The sequence below is a fragment of the Neomonachus schauinslandi genome, chromosome 6 (assembly GCF_002201575.2).
Source record: "Neomonachus schauinslandi chromosome 6, ASM220157v2, whole genome shotgun sequence".
Taxonomy (NCBI): domain Eukaryota; kingdom Metazoa; phylum Chordata; class Mammalia; order Carnivora; family Phocidae; genus Neomonachus; species Neomonachus schauinslandi.
The window spans coordinates 114,950,318-114,976,057 of NC_058408.1; the positions used below are offsets into that span (position 1 = coordinate 114,950,318).

A 25,740-nucleotide genomic window follows, 5' to 3' on the forward strand; every position below is an offset into this window, starting at 1 on the left:
CCAGACTAATTCTGCATCCAAATAACTCTATAATGGACACCGGTGTCGTGAGTTAATACGTGTGTGTGTGTGTGTGTGTGTATACACACACACACAAAACTCAATAGCCTCACATTCTGTTTACTTCCAAAATAAAAGGATGACCTTTCTCAGTATGCATATTCACAATGTGAATTTCACAAAATGGTGGGAATGGAATAAAGCAATACAGATAAATGCCTTCAAAGTAAAAAGCTCACAGAAAGCGAATGAGAACAGCAACATGTGTAAGATGACATTTAACCGCCATTGATTATGTAAGAATACTAAGAGAATGTGTGGGGGAAGGTAAACGAGAAAATGGAAGGATAGTATCATACACGTTGCCCAGTTAGACCAATGGTGTTTTCCAGTATCAATTACCAAGCACAGGAGGCCAAATACAAGTGCAACAGGCAACCCCACCACGGCAGCTGCTGGAGGACCCTAAAGCACATCCTCTGATAAAGTCTCGCCTTGTTGAGAATGTCAACTCTTTGAAGTAACAAAAGGAAGGGATACCTGAGGTTTAACTGCGATCAGTAAGGAAGAGGTAGCTGGTGATCTGAAGCTGCTTCTCAGGGTACGAAGAGTACCTATAAATAAGCACTGCTGGTAGTTTCCAGAGAAGAACAGCAAATGTAAGAGGCAGTACATAGCCAAGCCTAAAAAAATAGCTGTCATAAAACCATGAGGTAGTCTTTTTATATAAAATGTTTAATGACCTTTTTGTGCTTAACTTCTAAAGGTGATCTCTTCCTCTTTTTTATTTTTCTTCCTTAAAAACTATCTCTGAGCAACTGATGAAATGAAGTACCTCTCGGTGGCTATAATCGTCTTTACTATTCTTCTGAGTTTCATATTATCTACAAATTTAGTTAAGTGCAATGGTATACAGCAGTGGTTCTCGACGAGGGGCAATCTGGCCATCCTCCCCACCCCCCAGGGTAATTTGACAATGTCTAGAGACATATTTGGTTGTTACAACCGCTGTGGGGAGGGAGATATACTACTAGCATCTAGCAGGTGGAGGCCAGGGATGCTGCTCAACATCCTACAATGTACAAGTCAGTCCTCTACAACAAAATGTTATCTGATCTTAAATGTCAATAGTGCCAAGGCTGAAAGACCCTGGTATATAAGTAGACCCACTACTGAAACTTAGAAACCAAAATGATGTACATACATTTTCCTAGTGTATATATCTGGATTCTTGCTACCTACTATCTGAAATTTAGTAAGCAAGCAATTTCACATAATGAGACACTCCTCAGTATCCAAATTCCTCACTATCAGAACTCAAAACCAAATATCTGCAAAACAAAAGATACTTGTGTTTAGCAAATTTATGAATAATACAAAACTCAGAAGAATCACAAAAACTACCATATCCACTTAAAAATACTCCATTTTGCAATTACGCAAAGATAATTTTACAGGAAGAAAAAGAAAAACACCAGAAGATACCGGTTTTAGAAGTTTGGCATAAAGTCATTAAATACTTTACATAAAGAGTATCACTTTTAAACTCCATTGATAGATGATAGCTATTTCCTCAGACTCAGCCAGTAAGTCTTTGTGGCTGTTCAATTTCCCACTGCATCACTCTGAGTCAACAGGGCTTCAGCTTCCTCTTTCTCCTCCCTCCTAAAATGTACAGGCATCATGTCACCACAGAACACGGCACCTAGGAAACCACATAAGCCACTGCAGAAATGATTGCATTCCAGTGCCTTCCGCTTCATCAAGATGAAAAGAGCCGAACATTTATTCAGTTTGGCTAAAGAATGACTGAAGGTGGTAGGGAAAAATCATTATTGCCTACAAGCATTTGTACCACTGTGAAGACAAATCGCCCCAGTAGAATCATATACACATATTAAAGACAGAAAATACCAGGGTTATAAAACCACATGCATATGCGGCTCAGGCTAAGACGTCCTTCTGTTATAGAAAGCAGTAATTCCTCAGGTGGCTTGTAGCCAAAACAGACCTCTGACCGTCTACCCAATGCCCCCTGAGGCAGTGCCGCACCAAGTCCTGACGGTTGAGAAGGCCGCCAGGGCAGAAAAGGGAGGGGGAGGGGCGCCAGAGTCACCTGAACTGAGAGAAACAGATGCCTTGCTCATCCTAGAAGCCACCAAGGGTCTTAAAGTTGCTCTCTTTTGTGTGCTTGACCTGCTTGTCCTGCAGCCTGGCAGGCTGAGCAATCTGTCTGGCCAGGAGGTGTAAAAGGACCTATGAATAACCTGGGATTGACACATGGAATAAGCACAGGCCAAAATAGGAAAAGTCTGCACTCAGACGGTCTAGAATCAAATCCTGACTGCTTTGTATCAGTTCTTTAACCCTCAGCAAGTCACTTAGCTTCTGTGGCACCTACCTTTCCTCAAGTGTGAGGAGGGGAGAACAATGGCATGTACTTCCCTAGATTGAGGGAGGATTAAATGAGGTGTCACATGTAAAGCCCTTAGCATGAGCCTAGAGTATGAGTACTCAACAAATAAATACACCGTTCTACATAATCATGTCTGCTTACTGAAATCCTCACACAAACTCAGACACGATCCTCAGAGACTGGCACTGTCACTCTGTTCACGTACAGAGAAGGAAGGGGAGGCAACAATACAGCACAATACAATCTGCCTGCAATAATGCAATGCACCACAACGGCTTAACAGAACTACCTGAACACATACATTTGGACAAAAACCACCTTTGTGAATCAAATGGATGCTCCAAAAATTATTATGAATACTGTGACCACTGATCACCATGAGTAAACACACCTACCCATCAGACGGTACCTGCTGGAATACCTCAATTTTGAAATTCTGTAACAGATGTGTAAACAGGGAGCTGTTTTTATGTGACAGTAACAAAAAAATAGATACAGAATGACTTAAAATTGGTTGGGGGTAGGTCAAGATTAAGATCTGGACCCCAGTGATTTAAAATCACAAAAATCAGACATGGTCCCCCAATGTCTAAATTCTGTTATTTCAATAAATAAGCTAGAAAATGGATTTTGAAAGTCGAAGGGGGCAGTAAATAGTCCAATACTTACATTTTTGGAAAAGAAAGAACTTTTTCATATTTTCTACGCTCTCATTTAAAAACCTCCGCACATGTCATAGTCACAGCTGCAGCCACATAAAAGCAAGTGGGCCCGATGTTCCCTGGCAGCGTTTCTAGCTCCTCACACGCCTGCCACCGGCAGCCTGCTAGCAACTCCACCGGCAGCCACTCAGAAAAGAACCCAGCAATAAACATAAACGGACAATTCCAGTCAGATGCAGGCAGAGAAACTGCTCCCTGGCTTTGCTACATTCATGCAAGAACGAGAACCTGGCCCAGGCTGTGGGGCCTGGGGCGGAGACCACAAGGATCTGTCAGAAGCAACTCGGACCCAGGGCCGGGCTGCTGGCAACAACGCACGGCGTAACCAGTTGAACTATACCAGCAACAACACTTCCTCCAGGTGCTGGGGCACCTTGTCAATGGAACCCTAAGAATACACCTGAGAGCTAGCTGCCACCATTTAAACTTAATTTTTTTTTCAAAGGAGAATTTCCAGAATGCCAAGGATGTTCAAAATATTTAAGCGGGAAAACACAGTTAGCTGTCTTTATGCCACGACTTGGGGGTTTCCTCCTTCCTGTGCCATGTGCATTCCTGTACTGTCCCCAACCTCCCTCCCACAAACACACACATCCACACCCTCCATGGACCCTTCAGAGTCTGCTCAAGCAGTGCCTCCAGAGAAGGAAGCCTTCTTTGGCCAGCCAGAGTTAGGTGTCCTGTCCTCCAGGTACCTTCCCAACCCCACGGCACCCTGGGCACACCTGGTGTTTCTACTAGAGCACTCACCAAGTGTTCAGCCTCATTTGAAAACCATATCTATCTCCCCCATTAGACCAGGAGCCACTTGAGGCCAGTGACTGTTTTTAGTCATTTTCATACCTCTGGAGACCAGTAGTACAATGGCCCACCTCAACAGAGATACTCAGTAAATGCTGCATGAATGAATGAGGTTCAGAATTGGGCTAGGGATAAGGAAGACACCAGGGACAGAAGCGTGGCTTGAGAATGGTCAAAGTAGGTCATTCAAAAATGGGTTCAAGAATCGTCCTGTTCTAGCTCATTTACAGCCTACCTCCTGCTGCATTCCTCCTCTTTCCACATGTATGATGTTAAGCTACTACTCCAAGATTCATCCACTGGACAAACATGGTTAAGGTGCACAACAAAGAATGAGGCATGGCAAGGACAAAATCAGAGAAATTCTTAATTTTATAAGGAGAAAAAAAAAAAGGACAGGAGAGGAAGCTCATTACACTGAGTAATAAAAATTTTGTAAGTTATTTTCAAGTCCTGAGTTCGGTTTTTTGGGTTTTCCAGCAGATTTACTTTGCAACAAAACTGGTTTCTGTATACCAGTCCTCAGGAAGAATCAGAAGCCCTGGGTTTGAGTCCAAGCTTCCCTAGGACCAGGTGGAAAAGGATGGGCAAAAGATTCAACCTTTTTTAATGAAAGAATTCATCTTCTGACAGAGGGGGGAAAAAGTTTAACTAGCCCTAAACTACACTGACATCACTAGAAAGGAAATAATGTTTTTGATGATCCCACCTTCGTCTTTTTCTTTAATCCACCCATGTAATAGTCACAGCTGCAACCAAATAAAATGAAGTACGTTAGTCCCTGGGGAGATCTTCTAACTCCGACAGTTCCTCAGACTTCAGTGGCAGCCACTAGAGGAAAACCCAGTAAAAAACAGATTTCAGATTCCCACTGAGAAGTGAAAACCAGATGTGGGCAGAGAGCTACATTTCAGGTCTATAACTGGCAAGGGGAGATCTGAATTTTAAATATATCATTCAACATCACTGCATTTGTCTCCTCGGCCACCGAAGGAGCCAAATAAGAGGTTGTCACAGCATGACATGATAATATATGTACTACACCCTTTGGAAACTTTTTTTTTTTTTTACACTGTATACATGCCAGACGCTATCTCACAATTAATTATTGGCAGGAGATTATACAAAAAAGTAAAATTGAGACATTCTAGTTAATTATAGGTTAAATATGAATAAAAAATAACAACTGTGAAAACACCTACTGCAATCTTGGGCATGCAGGAGTTAGATGTAGCTCCCAAGTCTAGAAGGCCCTCATGCTAGTTCACCCATGCCATCAGCCAAGAGTAAGATTATCACAGTCCACTTGGGGAATGATGTCCTACATATCTAGGTCAGCAAGGAGTGTGGAAATCCAGCCTTACAAGACACAACAGAATAATCTGGAACACTGACCTGAGAACAGAGAAAACCATGAGGAACCAAAGTGTAATCCTGACCTACACACACTTAGAACCGACAAGCAGACTGTGAAGCTTGAAGATGCCCCCTGGGCAGAGGTCTAGTGCCCCCTAGTGCATTCAAAGGAGAAATAATTTTTTATTTCTCCCCAAATAACTACTGATAATGTGCTCCTATTTGTACAGATATTTTATCACTAAGTGGGCCTTATCGTATTAATAAAAAAATGTATAAGAGGTGAGAAAAGCCTGACATCAACAAAACTTAAGTATTATAATAGCTAATGATCTGGCTATGCATACTAATACCAACTGTAAAACTGCCTTTTACTTTGGAAAGAGGACACCTTTTCATATGTATCAATATTTATAGGCTCTTCTTCATGATTCTTACAGACCCTCCTACTGGCTCGATGAAATCTCTGTAGTAAATGTTTTACCTAGTGGGCATGCAAATAAGAACAGCTAATACTTACTGAGTACCTGACATATGCCTAATAGCTTAGATATATTATCTTTTATAATCCCCATACCATCCCTGAAGAAAGTATTGCTATGATCCCCATTTCACAGATGAAGAGATGTAGAAAATCTCACAGCTACTAGGTAAGACTCTGGCATTCGATTCCATGGTCTGTGATTTCTAAACCCTATGTTACATATCGCCTCCTGAGTAACCTTTGCTAGCTCTGGACCAGCTGTGTTTTGAAATTACACATACAAACATCCATACTATGTATATGTTTTTTTAATTTACAGTCAGAAAACAAATACTAATAATAAGAAAAATAGCTACCGATGTTCACAGTGTGCTGTGCACTGTTTTAAATAACTTGCCTGTATTAATTCATTTACTCCTTACAAACCCTATGACGCAGATACTATTTTTAATCTCTTTTTCACAGTTAAAGTAGGCAGGGAGAGGTGAAGTAGCCTGGCCAAAATCACCAACATGAAGATTCAAACCCAAATAATAGGCCCCTCCTGTTACATAATCTTGCCTCTCAAAAATATTTTTCAAACTACCTAAAACCACCTCTTGTCTCATAGTGTAAGCCAAAGAGTCAATAATCACCTCTTTAAGCACTATACAATGAAAACAACTGTACAAGACAAACCAAATTCTAAAGCTTCAATTCAAATTTGTCTCAAAAGATGTCCTTCCCTACCTCAATACTGCACAGAGTGAGTCAAAACTCATTCTTTGGGACTCCTGGGTGGCTCAGTCGGTTAAGGTCTGCCTTTGGCTCAGGTCATGATCCCAGGGTCCTGGGATCGAGTCTCACATTGGGCTCCTTGCTCAGCGGGGAGCCTGCTTCTCCCTCTGCTTGCCGCTCCCCCTGCTTGTGCTCTCTTTCTCTGACAAATAAATAAAATCTTAAAAAAAAAAAAAAACCTCATTCTTCACTGTACACCTGCCAACTTTTAACAGTAAAATCTGTTTAGCAATTCTTTTCACTACAGATGATCTGGGCTGAACAAACACAAAGGATACATTTACTTAATAAACAAACAAACCAATGCCTACACCAACTCACAAAAAAGGCAAAATATACCCATCAATAAGAATTGTCAATTATTAGTAGCTTCAGGTGATTTAGTAATAAAATGAACATGCCCGCTCCAAAACTCCAAGAAAGTCATATATTGAGCTGCTTGAAATTCAAAAGTCACCTAACTTCTCTGCCTTCATTTTCACATTGCAAGGGCCACCAAGCCCAGAGTTTGGATCTGCACTATGAGGAAAAATTCACACACCACACAGTTAAACCATTCTCAATACAGGGTGAAATTTCAATCTCAGGCTCATTCTCCGCTTATTGCAATATCCATGAAAGAAATTCTACAACAGAAGCACAATGAGTACAATTTGATTTTTAAAAATATATTCAAGGCACCAAGCTGGGTATTTAATATAGTTTGCATTTCTGTAGTGCGATAGGTTTTCTATTTCAGACAGCTAAGAATCCCTTACAGATTAGTCTAATTTGCTAAATTGAGATACTCAGTGTTTTACTTTTCTTATCTGCCTTTTTATGGTCTATCTGGGTGGACTTAATTGGCATATCTGCGCAGATGAAATACCCTCAGTGAGGAGTCCAGATCTCACAGAGTAAATTAAGACTGATGTAGACAATTATGCACTGGAGCTGGGAATGAGAGGTGTGTGCAGAGCACAAAGCAGAATTAGTCTTCATTTGTGTCTTAGCTTCGTCATTTAAAAGAAGCCAAGATTCTCTCTAAGAAAACTCTTTAAGGGAATAACTTTTTTTTCTCTCTTTAAAATATAGACTCCTGGGGGGGCGGGGCGGGGAGAACACAGGTTTATTTCTTGAGAAATTAACTCCCAGAAACCGATGGTAAGAACAATCTTCAAATCATTAGGTTTCTTGATCAAATTAGCTTTAGGTTTCTTGATCAAATCTAGGTTAAACTTCTAATAAATTCAGATTTTAGAGATCAAGTGATTTTTTTTAAAAAGTTACAAGCTCTACAATGTAATTTGGCTTTTCCTATGTGCAACTTTCCTGAATGTGCTGAATCGCCATCCAGTGCAAACAAAGATCTAACTGAAGAATAAACGAGACAATCCCAGTGCAAAGGGAGCCAGCTCTGGGCAAAACAAGACAAAGAGGCTCTGTGAAGACAATAAGATGGAGACAGGCAGCTAGGAGAGTGGTTCTAGGAGGCATGGCCTTCCACAGCATTTCAGGCAAGGAATGGGACCCACAAAAAATACGGAGGCGGTCCCCATCAAGTGACAGCAGAAACCTGCTGCTGAAGTAATGCTCTTCTCAGTCCACTGCACTGACCAAGCTGATAGATCACTCCTGCCTACCCCAATCCACCTTCAGACCCCTTCCCCAGCCTTCTCCATTTATGCTATCTTGGGCAAATTATGTCACCTTTCTGCTCTCAGTTCCTATTTCCTCAGGGGTTGTGAGGTTTAAACCAACGAGCCCACCTGACATGAAACACTGCCAAGTAGTATGCATTCAGTTCTCAGAGAACCTCCTTCCATCCCCCACATGCCACCCTTGCTCAGGCCATCAAAGCCTCCAAATTTTCAAAACCCTGAGACTTTTTTTCAACATTTATCCTACTTGGCTTGACCCCCCTAAGCATCTGAAAATGCTGACAGCCTTTCTCTTCTCAGTCTCTTTCTCTTTTTCTCTTCATGTATACAGTCAAACCCTCCAAACCAGGATCCAACTCGCCCCTGGCCACAGCAGCCCCAGTGCTCAAGGGGAAGGACAACGGAGATACTGTTTACTCAGACGATTAAGCCTTGCAGTGTGAAGACACTGTGTAAGATTTACATAATGAATGGAGTCATTCAAAGGTAGTTACGTAAAAAAAGAGGGGAGAAGCAGAAAAGAAAAATCTTCAAGGTTTAAAGATATTTTATTAGATGGATTAGAAACCAGTTACACCAACAGGCATCATGACTACAGATGCAGGTTATACAAGACATGAGGCAAATTCTATCCCCATCCTGTCAAGTCTTCTAGACTCCCTACAATCTCCCCAAGTCCCCATCCAATCGGCTTAGGTTTTCGGTTTGGTTTCCATCGCAGGGAGGTGGAGGCAGCTATGTGCTGATTCTTGGCGCCACCTTGTGGTCACACTTAGATATTGCAATTCCACCCAATTCCACAAATAGAAGGGAAATGACATTTACACAACCCTGTCCTGGCTTCAAATCCCAGCTCTAGGGGCGCCTGGGTGGCTCAGTCAGTTAAGCGTCTGCCTTCAGCTCAGGTCATGATCCCAGGATCCTGGAATCAAGCCCTGCATCGGGCTCCCTGCTCGGTGAGCCTGCTTCTCCCTCTCCCTCTGCTGCTCCCCCTGCCTGTGCTCTCTTTTTCAAATAAATAAATAAAATCTTAAAAAAAAAAAAAAAAAACCCAGCTCTACCTCTTAACAGTGAGATCATAGGCAAGTTGATTAACTTGAACAGGGCATGATCAAATGTTTGAACACCTTACTATAATTATAATAACTGAAAGATATGTATACATAGGATCAAAGCCTGGAATGAAATGTAGACAAATAACGTGAAAAATAGAGATGTAGGTAGTTTTTTTTAATCTTAACGTTATCATAAATTCACTATTGAAAAAAAAAAACAAAACAAAAAGAAATCACCAAAAGTGCAAGGTGGGGAGTGTGGAAAGCCTTCAAACCATTGGCAGGTAGCAACTCAAATCGGTTTCAGGCTGTGATCTCAGCAGCTTGGCCCCCGAGTACCTGATTATTTGAGGAAACTCAGGCACCACCTACTCAAGAGTCTGTTTCTGAACTCTACTGTGTTTCACTCACTGAGGTGGGAGTGGAATGCAGGAGGGGGTTTTTTGCAGCAGCAATACCAAGCTGACTCTGGGCTAGAGTAGAGAAAAAAGAGCATTTGATTTTCAAACCCCAACATCCTTACCCACAGTTCTTTCCAATCGCCTCCAGGGCTTCCTAAGTGGGAACATAGTAAGGGCCTGCAATAATGAGGGATGCCACCACCCTTGCCTCAGAATCAGCTGGAGCTCAGTCAAAGCACTCACGCAGTGCCCAGCTCCTCCCACCCCTGACCTGCTGCCTCAGACACTCCAGGCTGAGTCCTGAAGGTGCTTTCCAGGTGATTCTGAAGCATATGCTCTGATAAGAAGCAGATGATCTATTATGTACAGCATGTAGCTGAATGACCTAACCTCAAAGTTCCTTTTCAAGCCCGACCCTATATAAACACACTTGTGCAGGGTATATATAAGAGGATTTTAGAGAAACAAATACAAACTGAATCTGCCAAAAGCCATAAGCGCAAAAGGAAAAACAGTATATAAAATCTATTTATACACATCAAGTAGTTCCCAAACTTGACAGTGCATCAGAACCACCTAGAAGAGCTTTTAAAAATTACTGCTTGGTAGCCCCACACTGGACTTCTTGAATCAGCACCTCCAATGGTAGGGCTCCCAGGTGATTCTGCAGAATCAGCCCATAGGCTAGGAACCTCTGCTTTACGCTCACTGCCAAGGAAATACAGCCCGTCAGGCTAGCAACTAAAACAGTAACATCTGGCAAACAGAAACAGAAAGAAGAGCTTCAGGGTATGGGTTTAAGTCAAAGTCTTAACACTAGCCCTAGTTGTGCCAGGAGGAGACGACACTTATTTTGAAGTGCATCCTCTCACTCAGGACGTAACCTGACCTACAGCCCAAGCCTGGCCCAAGCAGTGCCAACCGCTGCCGGAGGAGGCCAGGGTTGGTGACATTTTTTGTTTGTGCTGTATCTCAAGGTTGGCAAACACCTGGCATGAATGCTGCTGCTTCCCCGAGGCCCCCGTGCCCATGGGAGACATCACTAACGGACTGCAGCACTCCTTCCCAGACAGTCCACACCGGGCCTCGGTCTCCCCCTGAACAGACGGCCACTGCCCAAGAGTTGTCCGGCAAGGCAAGGGCCTGTGCCCTGCCTGTCCTACAGCGGATGGCTTAGAAACCAGGCATCTCTGCACACCACAGCCACTGCACCACTATCCAAGGCAATCCAAATGAGAAATGATGTGCCTCCAAAGCAAAGCAAGGGTTTTCCTTCTCAATAACCTGCACCCTAAGGTCTATTTCAACATATCTGAATTACTCAACAGCCAAGGCCCCATGCCCGGATGAATCTCCTCCACAAAGTCTTCCCCAAATATCTGTCTGAATTCATTATTCCCTTCACACTGGTTAGGGCCTATTGGTGCCCATGTCCCCTAAAAGACTGCAAATTCCTTGCCGGAAACCCTAGTCCTGGCCCTGGAGCACACACATGCATTCATGCAGTGAGAGCAAAGACGTAGCAATGAGAGCTGCCTCCTATCTCATGTGGAAATCAATCAGAAACACTGAGGTAACAAGGACTGCTGATCTTTGATCACTTTGAGGGGAAAGGTGCACATATGAAACGTGTGGTCTTCTGGGCCACCCTGACCTGTCCTGGCTGTACATACTGGATGAGATAAGTGACACGTAAGTGTTCACCAGGGACACCCATTGCTCAAACACAGAACATGTGTCATTCCTAAGAAGTCTTTGACTCCTGGAGCTCCCAGACCCTAGCTTTCTAAAGCAGCAATGTATTTTAAGAAAAGCTGAACCTCACAACTAAAAGCAATACCCTAATAGAAACTGCTGCTACAAAATGAAAATTAAAAAATAATGGATGTTTTCTAGGATCTGCACACTAAGGACATGAGTAAGAACCGACAGAATATGTACTTCTATGAACTGGCTCACCCATCCTGGTACATTATCAGAGGTATGAAAATCAAGGAACACCACTGAGGAGATAGCCTCCAAATGCAACTTAGTACAGAGACAGAAGCAGGATACAAATTGGGAAAGGCAAAAAACATATGGGCACTTTAAAAAAACGTGTAACACTTCCAAGACTGATCTGAGGTCTTGGGCTAAGTCAGAGAAAGTAGGATCCTAAATGCTATTATCCTGTTCCAGAAAAGGTTAAGCTATAGAAAAGGCTTGACAGGAAATTCCCACAGTTGGCAACAGCTAAAAACAAAGATACATAGTTGGGACTAAGCTAGAGCTAAGGAAAGACCTCTGATGCTCCAGCTGAGAGAATAAAGGAGTTGAGATCTCTAGGAGTGACTCACTTTCACTTCTGAGTCTAAATGAGCATTATAATTCACAGGGCTATAACCAATACAAGTTCAATAAAAGGCGCCTGGCCTAGGTACATATTCCTAAGCTCTAACCATAGAGAAAAAGTCATTTTCTATGTTGCAAACTCTATGGGGCTTTAGTCTGATCATCTATCATCAAACCACTGCTAAGATAAGGGAACCTAAAGTCTTTTTTTTGGTTCACTCAAGGGAATACCATCACAATTTCAATCTGTATTCAAAGATCAGCAACAAGAAGAAAGAAAATTAAAAAAAGCAACTGGCAGTTCTAAAATGTTCTTAATAATGCTTCTCAGTCCTGAGCCTTTTCTTTTACCATCCCCCAATCCAAAGAGTACCAGAGGAGATGGAATACAAACATTTCAATGTGTTATCTGCAGTTTAACAGCCTTAATAACTGTGGCCATAAAATTTTAAGAGCTATAGTATTTTGGTGGCAATTAGAGTTATTGATATTTCTGAAATTCATTTGAGATTTTACTGTAACTTCAGCAAAAAACTGGCTTTGATATGGCTTTAGAAATAACTATTCTACAGTCTGGAGATTATTAAGAAAAAAGTATTGCCATGAATTTAAATTAAACCTGTATTTAAAATTCAATCAAAATAAACTGCTTCTGATCAAGATACTAATACATTTAAAATAAATTTAATATTGAATGAGAAGAAAATATTGTTCCATTTACAATCAGTATGTTGAGATTAACACTTTTTTAATTCTCTACAGTTAGTTACGAAATAGACTGACACTGCTCAGGGTTCAAGAGTATCCCGCTGATATCCCTCAAACAGCTCTACTGATATTAATTGTGCAAAATAAAGTTAAAGTTGCAATGAGAAGTAACAAATGTAAGCCACTCCTCAACTATGCTACAAGAGGTCAAGAACTGGATTTAGGTCACAGGTCCTCAAACTCTGTGTGAAAAGAACTATGCCACATCTGCTTTTAAAGGGTTAGGGAATTATGTGACAGTCTGGATGTGGGTCATCAGTTCTAAATAACAGAAGGAAAAAATATCAGGACAATCTGAATTCACGAAGGTCAGTGGAAAGCTACAAGAAACACAATAAATGAGGTCTCCCTACATAGAAAACAAGAAAAAACTGTTGAGGACTGGGAAAAAGCCATCCCGGGAGCAAATACTTAAAAACTAATCTGTTAAACAGATTCCCTTTCCCTTGGACTTTCTTAGTGCTGCGTGAGCTCATGTGGGAGGCCAGAGATGCGGCAGGGTCGTGCTCGGTGGGCACACTGGGTACCTGCAGCATCCAGTTTCTCAGGGCTTACAAAAAATATGTGGCAACCAACTTCCCGAAGGAACACGATCACCTTCCCCTTTCATCTTATTTGCATCATCTACTGAGAGAGTCATGGCAAGAAAAGCCAAAGTCAGTGCCCGGCATCAAAACTGAGAGTGAAAAGGAAGGGTTGGCAGTGCGTGTGAACCGCCTTTCCCGCAGCAGGACAGGAGTTAATAACTCCGCAGGGGGCCGCCTTCTCAAGACAAGGAAGGTGGAATTTAGAAAACAAGCTTATTCTTTCATACACTAGAGCTTAAATTTCAGCTCCTTTTTGGAGGAACGTCCTGGACAATTACTTTCCTGCTTCAAAAGAAAAAACCAACCACGCAGCATACACCACACAGGCCGGCCTGTTCCTTTTCCTGCCCCTGGCTACAGGTGGCCTGAGTATAAAGGCATACGGCTCCGCCTTCGGTCCTCAACAGGCCTCTTGCCCCAGCCCTTCCCCTAAGCTTTTCTTCTGAGACTTGCCCCAAATCTGAATGAAGATACAGAAGTTAGAAGCATTGGGGATTAGCTCCACTGGGGCTCTGCTGGTCCAGGGAGGCTAAGGCTAAAGGAAGTCCAACCTTTGGATAAACGGGGGTCTAATACATTAAGCTGAATCTAGAACTCTTATTTAATAAACCTGTGGCCTCAGAGAAAGCAAGCAGCACAATCTGTTTACAATCTGCAGACTGACCTTAACCGCTGCTTATAATAATCTTCATCTCCATCATCTCGGCATCTCACTACTTTCCGACCTCCTCCTCCACAGGCGGCTTCTGCTTCCTCCCCAGAACTTGGAAAAAAGTCATCCTCGATCTCCTGCACCGTGACTTTTCTCTGCCGTTTCCGGGGCGTGAGCCTGGGCTTCAGGTCATAGTCCGTGCCCTCTCCCAGCAGCTCGGCACCCCCCGCCCCCTCCAGCTCCTCCTCCGTGGGTAAGTACTCGGACTCGTCACCCTCGGAGTCACCCTCCGCCTTCGGCCTCATGTCAGGCTCCAAAGGTTTCTTTCCTTTCGGCAAGCCCACTTTCCCCTGGAAATGAAGAGCCCTTTTCTGGAGCTGCTTCATGTGTTTTTTCAAGCGCTTATCTGTTTTTGAGAGAACTTTGCTTCGCTCATTTGGTTTGTTTTCAGGGAGTGTTGCGCTCAGTTCCGAAGTGACCGAGGCTGCAGTTTTTCTAGCTGCTCTTTTATTACAAGCTTGCTTCTTCCTTTCAAAAGACAATTTTGCTTGATCTGCCAAATACTTTTCAAAGCCTGATGCTTCATTGAGCATTAGCTTTCTAGGCTTTTTCTCCTGTTTCTGAGGGATCTGGGTTCCAAAAGGTGTCATCTGGCCCGTGCGGATGAGCTCTTCCCAAGCCATCTCCTGGACAGGCATGAGCATGCTGCCGAGACAGGACGGCCCCGGTTCTGAAAGAGGGATGACAATGTAGTGGGCACTAGCGTAAACCTTTCCAAGAGTACAACACAAATAGTCACTTCTTCAACAAACAGCACCTACGATTAACTCACATTTTAAAAACATACCATGGATGGGGGTGCCTGGGTGGCTCAGTCTTTTGGGTCTTCAACTCTTGGTTTCGGCTCAGGTCATGATTTCAGGGTTGTGAGATTGAGCCCCATGGCAGGCCCCACGCTCAGTGCAGAGTCTGCTTAAGATTCTTTCCCCCTCCCTCTCCCTCCCCCTCTGCTCCGCCCCCCACTCGCACATGCTAAGAAAGATAAATTAAAATTTTTTAAAAATTAAAACATATCATGGATGTACTAAAGCATATTGTATATAAAGAAGAGAATGAATTTATTATAGCATTCATCATGCCAAACTCAATATACTCCTACTCAAAAAGGTGGATTTTCAATAACTTTTTCTAAAATAATGCAGCCAAAGACAGACCTACTCATATGTAACATACAGACAAATGTGTCTGTTTCCTTATCAAATAGTCCCCAAGGAAGCAATCTCCCAAGTTTCCATGTCACTTCGAATACCAGCATCCACACGGACTTAAAATTCAAGAGACAGTAAAACTGCAAATGTATAAAGAATCAACATGTACCTAAATAGGTAAAACTTAAATGTTTGCTCTGCACTGCCCAATATAATAGTCATCATGTGGCTATTTAAATTTAAGTTGAAAATTCAGTTCCTCAGATGCACTTGCCATATTTCAAGTGCTCAACAAGCCGTGTGGGGCTAAGGACGACCACAACAGACAACACAGACAGCATTTCCATCACTGCAAACAGGTCTACTGGACAGCACTGTGTTAGATGTGCAAACAGAACAGAGGACATAAACTGGAAGTTCGGTCATAATAATATAAAGTCACCCAGAAATCTCTGAACTTAATCTCTGGCAACATTACACAAGGAATCCATATTCTAAAATCTACATTTCTTGTAGTCCAGTAATGCCACAGCCAGTTTTTCACTGAACTTGCGGTGAAGAAAAATACACATCAGAAAGTGCACAAATACTAAGTGTACAGCTCAGTGTATTTTCAGAAAAAAACATACCTGTACACCAACATCCAGAACAAGAAACAGAAATTACTAGCACCGCCAGATGCACCCTCCATGGCACCTTCCAGTCTCTACCCCACCCCAAAATAATGACTGACCACACTATTAACACTACAAACAAGCTGTCCCTGGCTTTGAGCTTTATGTAAATGGAAATGTTTGTACACTTGTGTCAGCTTATTTTGCTCAACATTATGCTTGAGATTCATCCTTATTGTTGAATATAGTTGCAGCTGTTAATTTTCATTGCTGTTAGTATTCTATCATATAGCTACGCTATAATTTTTCCATTCCACTGTTAATGGACATCTGGGTAGTTTCCAGGTTTTAGCTACTATGAATTATGTTGCTATGAATATTCCAGTACACATCCTTCAGTAATACGTTTCTACATAATTCTTTGGGTATGTTAAGCTTTAGGAGACACTGCCAAACAGTTTTTCAAAATGGTCCTATTAATTTTAAGTTCCACCAACAGTGTTTGAGAGTTTCAACTGGTCTACATTCTTACCATTTTAGTTATTCTGGTACGTGTGTAATGGTACCACTTTGTGGTTGTAATTTGTATTTCCCTACGAACTAATGAACTAGGGCACCTCTTCATAGATTTATTGACCTTCTGAATAGCGTCTTTTGAAGAAAATGTTCAAGTCTTTAGCCTTTTCCCAAGAGTTCTTTAATACACTCTGGATTCCTGTCCTTCAATTAATACAGGTGTTGCAAATATCTTCTCCCACTCTGCAGCTTGCCTTTTCACTCTCTTAATGCTATCTTTTGAACAGAAGTTTAGTTGTGATATAGCTCACTTATCAAACCTTTTCCTTTACAAGTGAGCATTTTTGTGTCTCATTAAGTCTTTGCCCTAAGATCATGAAAATACTTTCCTATGCTATATTCTAAAAGTTTTGTTTTACCACTCACATTTATATTTAAAATCTATTTGTCATTTATTTTTGTACATGGTGTAATGGGCCAAGATTCATTTTACCTTCGTGTGAATTAACCAAGCACCACTTACTGAAAAGATGATACTTCTTCACAGCACTGCACTGCCGTATGTGTCATAAACCAAGTGACCACGTATGGGTGGGTCTGTTCGCTGGACCCTACATTCTGTCCCATTGGTCTATTTGTTTTTCCTTGTGCCCATACCTCACTGTCTTAATTACTATAGCTTGATAACACATCTTGTTATTTTGTTCTTCTTCAAGATTAACTTTTCTTGGCCCAATACATTTTTATATCAATTTTAGAATCAGCTTGTTAATGCCCCCACCCTCACCCTATACTTCCCACCCCAGACTTTCTCCTTCAAAAAAGAAAAACAAACAACCTACTGAAGCGGTCAGAGGGCCAAAAGGAAAACCAGGAGAGACTGGGATCCTGGAAGGCACAGAAGTATCAGCTGCTACAGACAGGCCAAGTGGAGCAAGGACGAAAAGGGGCTTCTGGAATTGGGGAAGTAACTATTAATCCTGGGCAAAGTTTTACCAATGAAGCAAGAGGAGGTAAAACGCAGTAGCAGGTTTTAGGCAGCCAGACAGGAACAAGAAACACGGTACCTCAGCAGTGAAAGTCTTAGTCGCAGGCCAAACGAATTCTGAGAGACTGAAATTTAGAAGTCCATCTCTCTAATATTTTTTTCTATTGCCTCAATTAATTCTTCATAATAATTCTCCTGTATTACTGAATAAACTTCAGGAGCTAGTAGAAAATATTTGCTTGGAAAGCTTAAATGCTAAGAAGGCTTAGTCTATATTTCAAGTATTAAATGACTGAGCAGCTACCAACAATTTCTAAACACGCACCTACATATACACACACAGAGACTACAAAGGTATTTCGTTTCAGAGCTTACGCATTTTTTCAAAACATTTTCCAAAAGACACCCATCCTGGGCAGTAATAAAAACAAAATCAGAGCCATAGTATAACCTGAATGAAGATAGCTTTTCTTAAACAGAAGTGATGCTTGGAAAACCTGCCAAATACATCCCAAAAACATATGTAAAAGCAATTCTATGAATGCTGACTGATGATGCTGGGCTTAAAAACGTAATTTGATCAAGATGTTAGTTGTCTCTACAAAATTAACTACACAAGAATGTTAAGCTCTCTAATTTATTAAACATAATACCAAATGTGCACCAGCAGCCTCTAGTAGATGGAGTTAAGCATTTACTTTCATTCTCCAAAAACCCCCATATAACTTAAGATATTTGGTTCTGCAGGTGTAGAGAGTAAAATTTTCCTAAATCTGTTTTAACAGTAAGGCAAAGAAAGGGATTTTTCTTGAAACCCAGGCCAGGACTGAGGAGATACTCTCCACCACTACAGGCATCAGGCACCAATTCAAGAACAAAGAGACACTGCTCCCAGTATCCTCACCTATATCCTCCTCCTCCAGACTGGCATGATCTAGTTCAACTTGTACCTCTGCTCCTCCAAGGATGGCCTGGAGACGTTTTTGTTTTGCTGTGATCTTCTTTAGCTGTTGTTCCTTGAGTGGTAAATATTGAATACAGAAAACAACAATGAAATGAGTGTTTTATTGTTAAATACAAAAGATAAATTTAAAAACTTTAATCAAGAGCAAAATAAAACAGAAATCCCATACGTTGCTATTATTATAGAGCACCTTATTTGAGCAACTGCCACTTTTCTAGCAGGATGTAGGCCTAAAAGCATTTCCATCAGGCAGGCATCCCTGTCCCCACCCACTCTCCTGTCTGGGCGGCCCAGCTTTCTATGTGCCTGAGCACTTAATTTCACATGTACTGACTCTCCACAGAGGTGGTAGAACTGCTCTACTTGGTTTTCCCCACTGCACACTGTGTAAATTATTAAACTTTGTTTCTGACCTTAGCAAACGACAGGCTATGAGGTCAATGGCTGTAGGGATAAGAAACAAACACAAATGTTCAAACACTTGAAAAAGCCTCCTCTGCTCATCTACCATATTTACAATTGTCCTTTATAGTCTTTTATAGTATTCTACCCAATTACTAGACTTTAAAAGCATTTGGATATACCCTTTTACCCTACCCACCCCAGACCCCTCTTTGTCTTATCTCCCTCTACATCACGAGAGTTCAGCTATGCAGCCATTCCCAGGGCATCTCCAATTAACTAGGCCTATGGTACCTGGTTCTTCTTCCAAGTTCAAGAATGTCTGAACACCAAATATGAGAGTGGGATGAGAAGAAATGCTGAGTATAATGCCATGTTATACTAAACTGGAATTCCTTTTCTTTCAGTTTTCCCTCATTTCATCTCATTTAAACAGCCTTTCTAAAAACTAAACACAGCCTTTCTCTCTGAATAGTCTATCTCCAACCATCAAAGGGCTGTTTTAGAAAGATAGGAATATACAATTGACTTAGACTAGTACGTAAAATGGCCCAAAGTCTGGTCCTCACTGCTCCTTGAAACTTCAGCCCACCAGAAGCCCAAGGTCAGAGGTCTCTGAACATTCATTCACATGCTCGCACAAGAGGCCAGATGTCCTATCTCTGCTTTGGGGAGACCCCAGCTTCCTGAAGCCACTGCTAGCTCTAAGCTTTGGGCTGCTATTCTGGAGGTAGGGGACAGACGATGGGATGGTGAAGATAATGGACTGGTGTGTGGAAAGCAAAAGGAGGCACTGAGTCTATAGACATCACTAGTGAAGCTTAAATAAGAGATGCAAGGACTTTACTCACTGCAGTGGGTCAATTGCCAGCACAAGGATATCTGCTCATCATTTTGGATGGCAGAAATAAAATGATCAAAACTAGTCATTCCTGCCTACTCTATTTTCATAAAGCATAAATTCTAAAAAATGTTACAAACCTCAAAAAAACAGTGTCATAAGTAACAGATATTCCCTACCCTGAAGTTGTACAACCCTAAGTGCAGACCCATCAGTGTGTCCAGGTGATGACCATAATACCTAAGAACAGTGAGCATGAGTGTGTGAGGGGTGATGGCTATAGCAAAAGGAAACACAGTGTATATAATCAGGACAAGCAAGAGCCAAGCAAAAAAGAAAGTAAGTTCACACAACACAAAGAGACTGAGGAGAGGCCGGCATGCCAAACAGGAGCCTAAGCTGGGTAAAAGAAAATGGCACAGCAAGGAAGACCATAATCGTAAACATCAATAAGGCAGCATGCAAAGCCAACAAGGGAACCTTTTCTCAAAAATATGTGTATGTGTGTACTTTAAAAGATATTCTTTAACAGAAGATATTAAAGGGAAATAGCTGAAATATTAAACATAAAAATAGGAACTCAAAATTTTCTATTATACCTATTTCCTTCACGTCTTAACTACTTTTCAGAATACTTCCCAAATATTAAATGAACAGAACTGATGACTTTTTCAAAAATGCAATACTTAATGTGTTATTTGGAATCACCTTATTATACTTCTGTCGTTTTACAGAATCTAGTTTCCTGTTGATGTCTCTGTTGGTAGCAGCTTGAGGGCTAAGTTGTTCAATAATTTTATTGATTTGCTGTAGGGATGTTGTACATGACCTGAAAAATAAAATAAAATGTCTATTTTCCACTCTGGTAACATTTTTTTAATAGTGTAATGTGAAAACAGAAATGCTACAAAGATGTCCTTTTACCTCTTATTAACTAAAAGGTAAAAGAAACTAAACCAGAATGCATATTCTTGTTGGCCACATCTACAACTTGAAGGGTTATTAGAAGTTCAAGGTAACTGCTAGTGTTTTCTTTGATCTGGCTGATTGAAATCAGCACATTCCCATTTGTAAGCTGTTTCATTCACTCTACAAGCATTTTAAGTGTGTACTAGATTCAAGAGACTGTGCTAAAACAATGTGCAATAAATTGTCCTTTTAGATAAAAAAATACATACACATGGCTTGATTTTTTTTTTTAAGATTTTATTTTTTTAGAGCAGTTTTAGGTTCACAGTAAAACTGAGAGGAAGGTACAGAGACTCCCATATATCCTTCCCCAAACACATACACCCTCCCCCATTATCAACAACCCATACATGGGTTTTTAAAGCTCATTTGGAAGTCACCCAAAGTTTGGAAAAGTACTAAAAATGCTGACATTTTTTTTTATATAAGTCAGATATCTGCAACAATATTTTTCTTTCACAATACTGAAGACTTATTTGCTGTAGCATTATATTTTATAGTTTGAAGGGGGAAAAAAAAAAATCTCTAATATAATGCTCCTAAAACAGACACCACAGAATGGTAACTCCCAACTTTCAAAAGACAGATTCAATCTTGACACTTGTATAATCTGCTCTTTGTATCCTTTGTGGATTTCAGGACAAAAGATGTTATCAGTGCAAGTTACTGGCAGTCTAACCACATGTCACCAAGGATCTAGTGTTCATCTCCGTGGTAATTCTGCAGCACTCTGACGTCACCTATGCAAGCAGTAGGCACATTTCCAAGGTCAAATGTAAAAGTGTGCTTCTTATCAGGAGTTGAGCTCCTCACACCTGGAATACTACAAGTATTCCAGAATACCTGCTACTCAAGCAGCCAAAAGAACACACCAGGAAGCTGCTGGCAGAAAACATGTCCTTTAAGTTCCAACAGCCATCTGTACCACAGTCTCCTTGGCTGAGGGTTGCCAACAGCTCCTCATTCTTCCCTCCTCTCCCCTCCCCCAGCCACCCCCATCTGAGACTGCACCATTCCACCACTCATTACTCTCCTCTTTCATGCTTGCCTGACACAGCCTAGAACACTGGCCAAGACAGGGCAGGCTGGCAATAGGGAAGGAGTTCAATCTTCACCTGCCCCAGCCTTCTAGCCCAGGTCCAGAGCCTGCTTCTCTTCTAACACACAAATGAAGTTTCCACGGGACTTCATCTTTCCTGTAGAGGCACAAGTAGGACAGAAGGAAGGAAAAGCAAGGAGTTGCTTCACATTATTTTCAGAAATGCAAATCTGAAAAATCACCAAAACACTGACACTTGGTGTAGACACAGGAAACTGGAAAGAAACTATAGGACAAGAGAAAAATGTGAGGGGAGGGAGGGTGATGTGTTCCTGTATCTCAAGTAGCACACGTCACACCTTTAGGTTCACTTCTCCTGAAAACCATTCTGGGCACATGCTTGTGAGTTCTAGGGTACTTAGAACACTATTTCTCTCTAGGACGTTATGCATAAACAGGTTGTTGTGAGCTGGCCTGAGACCCTGACTACGACATTCAGTGCTGCTCCTGAGGGAAAGGGCTGGGGTTCACACACAGGCTCAAGGACTGCCCTAATTGACTCCATCCTCCAAATAAGAGGTTCTATAAATCTCCTAGATTTTTGGAATACCACAGCTATTATCTGAATTTCTCCATCATATGTAAACACAAATTCTGCAATCAGAGAAGACGGTCTACACTCACGTGAGGTCATCCAGGACTGATCGATACTCCTTCTCCGCATCTGCAAGCTGGGCCGCACGGCTGGCCTCATGAATGGCGCTGTCCACTTGCCGAAGCACACCCTGTTCCAGCACGTCCTGGTCGTACACATCCACACCCAACCCCTGCAGTTCAAGGGCCTGCGCACTCGGCTCCACCGTCTGTATCTGATGTCTGTCGATGTGCAGCAGGGCCGGCCCTCTTCTCGGAACTTCCGATGAACACCCCTCAGCAGAAGTGGATGGTCCATTAACAGAGGAACAAGAGGGGAGGCTTTCCTCCACCTCTGCATTGTCATCATTCTCTTGCTTGCTTGTCATTTCTTGTCTATCACTGACATACTGACTTTGCAAACAGTCTTGTTCCTGAGTTTGACTTGAGTGGGGGATTCTCGCATTTTGCATCCTCTACAGACTATCTAAAAGGAAAAAAAATGTAATAAGCCTTTGGTTATAAAGAGTTGATATTTATATAGTTCCTTAAAATTTTTATAATTAAAGAAGATTGATTTCTCAAAAGATCAAGTAATCCTCCAATTAGATAAATTCGATGTTTCAAGTGTTACTTTTCTTAAAAGGGCACAAGCTATACATCTTCTTGAGTTCTGATAATAAATAAGAAAAATTAACCAAAAAAAACAAAAACAAAAACAAAAGACAAACAAGAAGAAAAAAGCACAGTATCAACAACAAAGGACATCTGGAGAGCCAGCTAAGAAAACTGGCAACCAAAATCTTGACTGACACCCTAAGAGTCTTCTCCAAATCAACTGAAGTCATTTGACTACTTTCCAAGTGAGCATCTTCACTGCATTATGGCACAAAAGATTCACAATACAGTGTGGCATGAGGAACTGTGATATACAAATTTTGTGAAGTAAGGAACAAGCTTCTCTACAAATCTGACCAGCAGAAACTGAGGTTGAACATTTACTCTAATAAACAAACTCTGAACAAGACACAGCATCACCACTAAAATCTGAATCTGAGAAAGATTAAGTACTCTCAAAAATAACCCCATTTCAATGTGCAATACAATTTCTCACCAATCAGGCTGGCAAAAACAGGTTGGGCCTGATGATATCCAATACAGACAAGGAAGATCCACCCTCACACAATACTGGTGGCAATATAAATTACTAAAGCTTTTTTGAAAGGCAGTTTAACAATATCTATCAAGATTTAAAATGCACGTGACCAAATATTTACTCCAGAGAAATACTCACATACATACGGGATGTTCACTGTAGCATGCCAATAGTTTAGTATAGGCATTAAGTATTTTCAGTGACACTGATATAAAAGTCTTGTAAACTGAAAAAATACCACAGAGTACGAACACATTTATGTTGGATAAAAAAATATATATCTGCACCTGTAAATTTGGAATGCATTCAAAGTGATCTGGAGATACACACTAAACCTGCAACCACTGGGGAGGAGGAAGCAGAAGGAATGGGGGGAATAATGAAAACAGTGAATATGTGTTCACTATATTGCCTGTGTAACTCCAATAAATACATTAAAAAGCAATGCAATAACCAAGAGACAGCCCTGCTTTTTATTTAACTGAATAAACGAAGGTTTCTTCCACCACCACAACTTTATTTATATAAAAATACCAGAAGTTCTCCCAATAAGCCCCACTGATTTCTCATTAAATAAAACTTTGGTCCTGGCGACTAACACTAGGATACAAAGACGCCAGGAACTTTGCACTATCCATTCCAGAGCAGCTCATTCTCTAGCGGAGAAGAAACATGTCAATAACAACACAGCAGGGCAGGTCTGTAGAAGAGGCACCAACAAGAGGCCACCTGGAAACAGAGGAAGGGACAATGCTTTGGGTCTGGAGCTAAAGAAACATATACAAGCTAAGCTCTCAACCCGTGGCCCAGGGTCTGATAACATAAAAGATACTCCATATATGCTGAAGGGAAGTAAGGTTCATAGAGAAGTCTAAAATAACAAATCTGATGTGGACAACTGAATCACTGGTGAATTCAGTCATAAAAATGAGAATCGCAGAAAGGAAGCAGATGGGAAGCAGAAGGAGGAGCCGGAGAAGAATAAGAATCTGGAATAAATGATGGGAAACAAACACTGGTGACAGGTGTGGAGGGCCCCCCAAAACCATGGATTGCCAACAATCCCCAAGGCTGCACAATTTCCTCCTTTGGTAATTAACAGCCCCAGGGGAAATGTCACTGTTGGGAGTTTTCAGGCAGAAGTACAGAAGGACAAAAGGGCATGGATACAAATGCTGAGAAGAGTAGTTCAAGAAACTGAACTTGGGGTCCAAGGGGGAGAAATAAAAAAAAAAAAAAAAAAAAACAAGCCAGAAGGGACTGGGATAGGAAGGGAGGGAAGGAGAGAGGGAGACATCAAGAAGCCACTTGGAGCATGACCGTGGACCAAAGGGCAAGTCTCCTGGGAATAAGCGCAGAAAACCAGGAGGTTCTCATCAGAAGCTAAACAGTTTCAGAAGTGAAATAAATCATCCATTCAACAAATACTTGATAGTCAATTATGCCAGACAGTGTACTAGGTTAACTAGTTTCTGTCACCATAGAGCTTAGAGTCTCTTGGGGAAGACATACATTTTAAGAATTACATACATACATATTTACACATTTAAATATGTATGTTCATGTATAAGTTATACCCACAAATGTAATTATGGTAACTGCTATAAAAGTACAGGATTCTTTAGGACAAAATAACAGAGGAACCTAATTGACAGTGCAAAGGTAGGTATGAGAAGGGAGACCTCTCTGATAAAGTGATACTTGAGCCAGTATCTGAAGGATGAAAAGGATTAATAAGGCCAAAACTGGAATGAACATTTTGCAAAGAAACGTGTAATTTCTAAGGCTGGTAAGAGCTGGGGCACTTGGGAAAATGAAAGAAGGATGGAACGCAGTGAGAATTTTTTACTTTATCCTACATGAACAACTGAGTTAAAGTTGCTGATAAAGACTCCATTCATTGTATAAATCTTACAGAATACCTTCTAACACTCTGCAAGGCGTAATCATCTGGAAAAACAGTATCTTCACTGTCCTCCCCTTTGAGCACTGGGGCTTCTGTGGGAGGAGCTAGATTCTGGTTTGCAAATTTGGCTGTAAACATGCCTAGCTGGGGAGGGAGTGGGGCATAAGTGAAGATGGAGGGGTAGTCAAGATCACAAAGGACCTAGGAAAACATGAACTTGGATTTTATTCCAATTACAATGGAATGATTTTTAAGAGTTTTAAACAGGGTGACGGTGGCATGACCTATTTCAAGTTCCTAAGAGACCACCTGGGCTACTATATGGACAACGGATTGGAGGAAACAGTACAACAAGGAAATGATGGGAGACACACGAGTGAAAAATGACTGCAGCTTGGAACAGGGTGAAGATGGATGCTACGTAGGAAATCAATGTTACAGCATTCGTATACGGACTGCTCAATCCTCCTTTACACACTCCCACTTGACAATAACAATGCCCAAAGCGCCTGAC

At 41.4% G+C, this 25,740-nt stretch overlaps 1 protein-coding gene across 1 annotated transcript in view; it reads right to left on the reverse strand.

The window, feature by feature from the left end:
- The window catches only part of ERCC6 (ERCC excision repair 6, chromatin remodeling factor), a 66,742-nt gene extending 44,105 nt beyond the window's left edge, over window positions 1-22,637 (reverse strand). The window contains exons 1-4 of the mRNA XM_021699821.1: window positions 22,216-22,637; window positions 20,232-20,352; window positions 18,221-18,332; window positions 14,003-14,720 (exon numbers count right to left, since the gene is read on the reverse strand). Of these exons, the coding sequence (XP_021555496.1) occupies window positions 14,003-14,720; window positions 18,221-18,332; window positions 20,232-20,352; window positions 22,216-22,637 (1,373 nt within the window). The remainder of the gene's footprint in view (window positions 1-14,002; window positions 14,721-18,220; window positions 18,333-20,231; window positions 20,353-22,215) is intronic.
- Window positions 22,638-25,740: the final 3,103 nt, after the last annotated feature.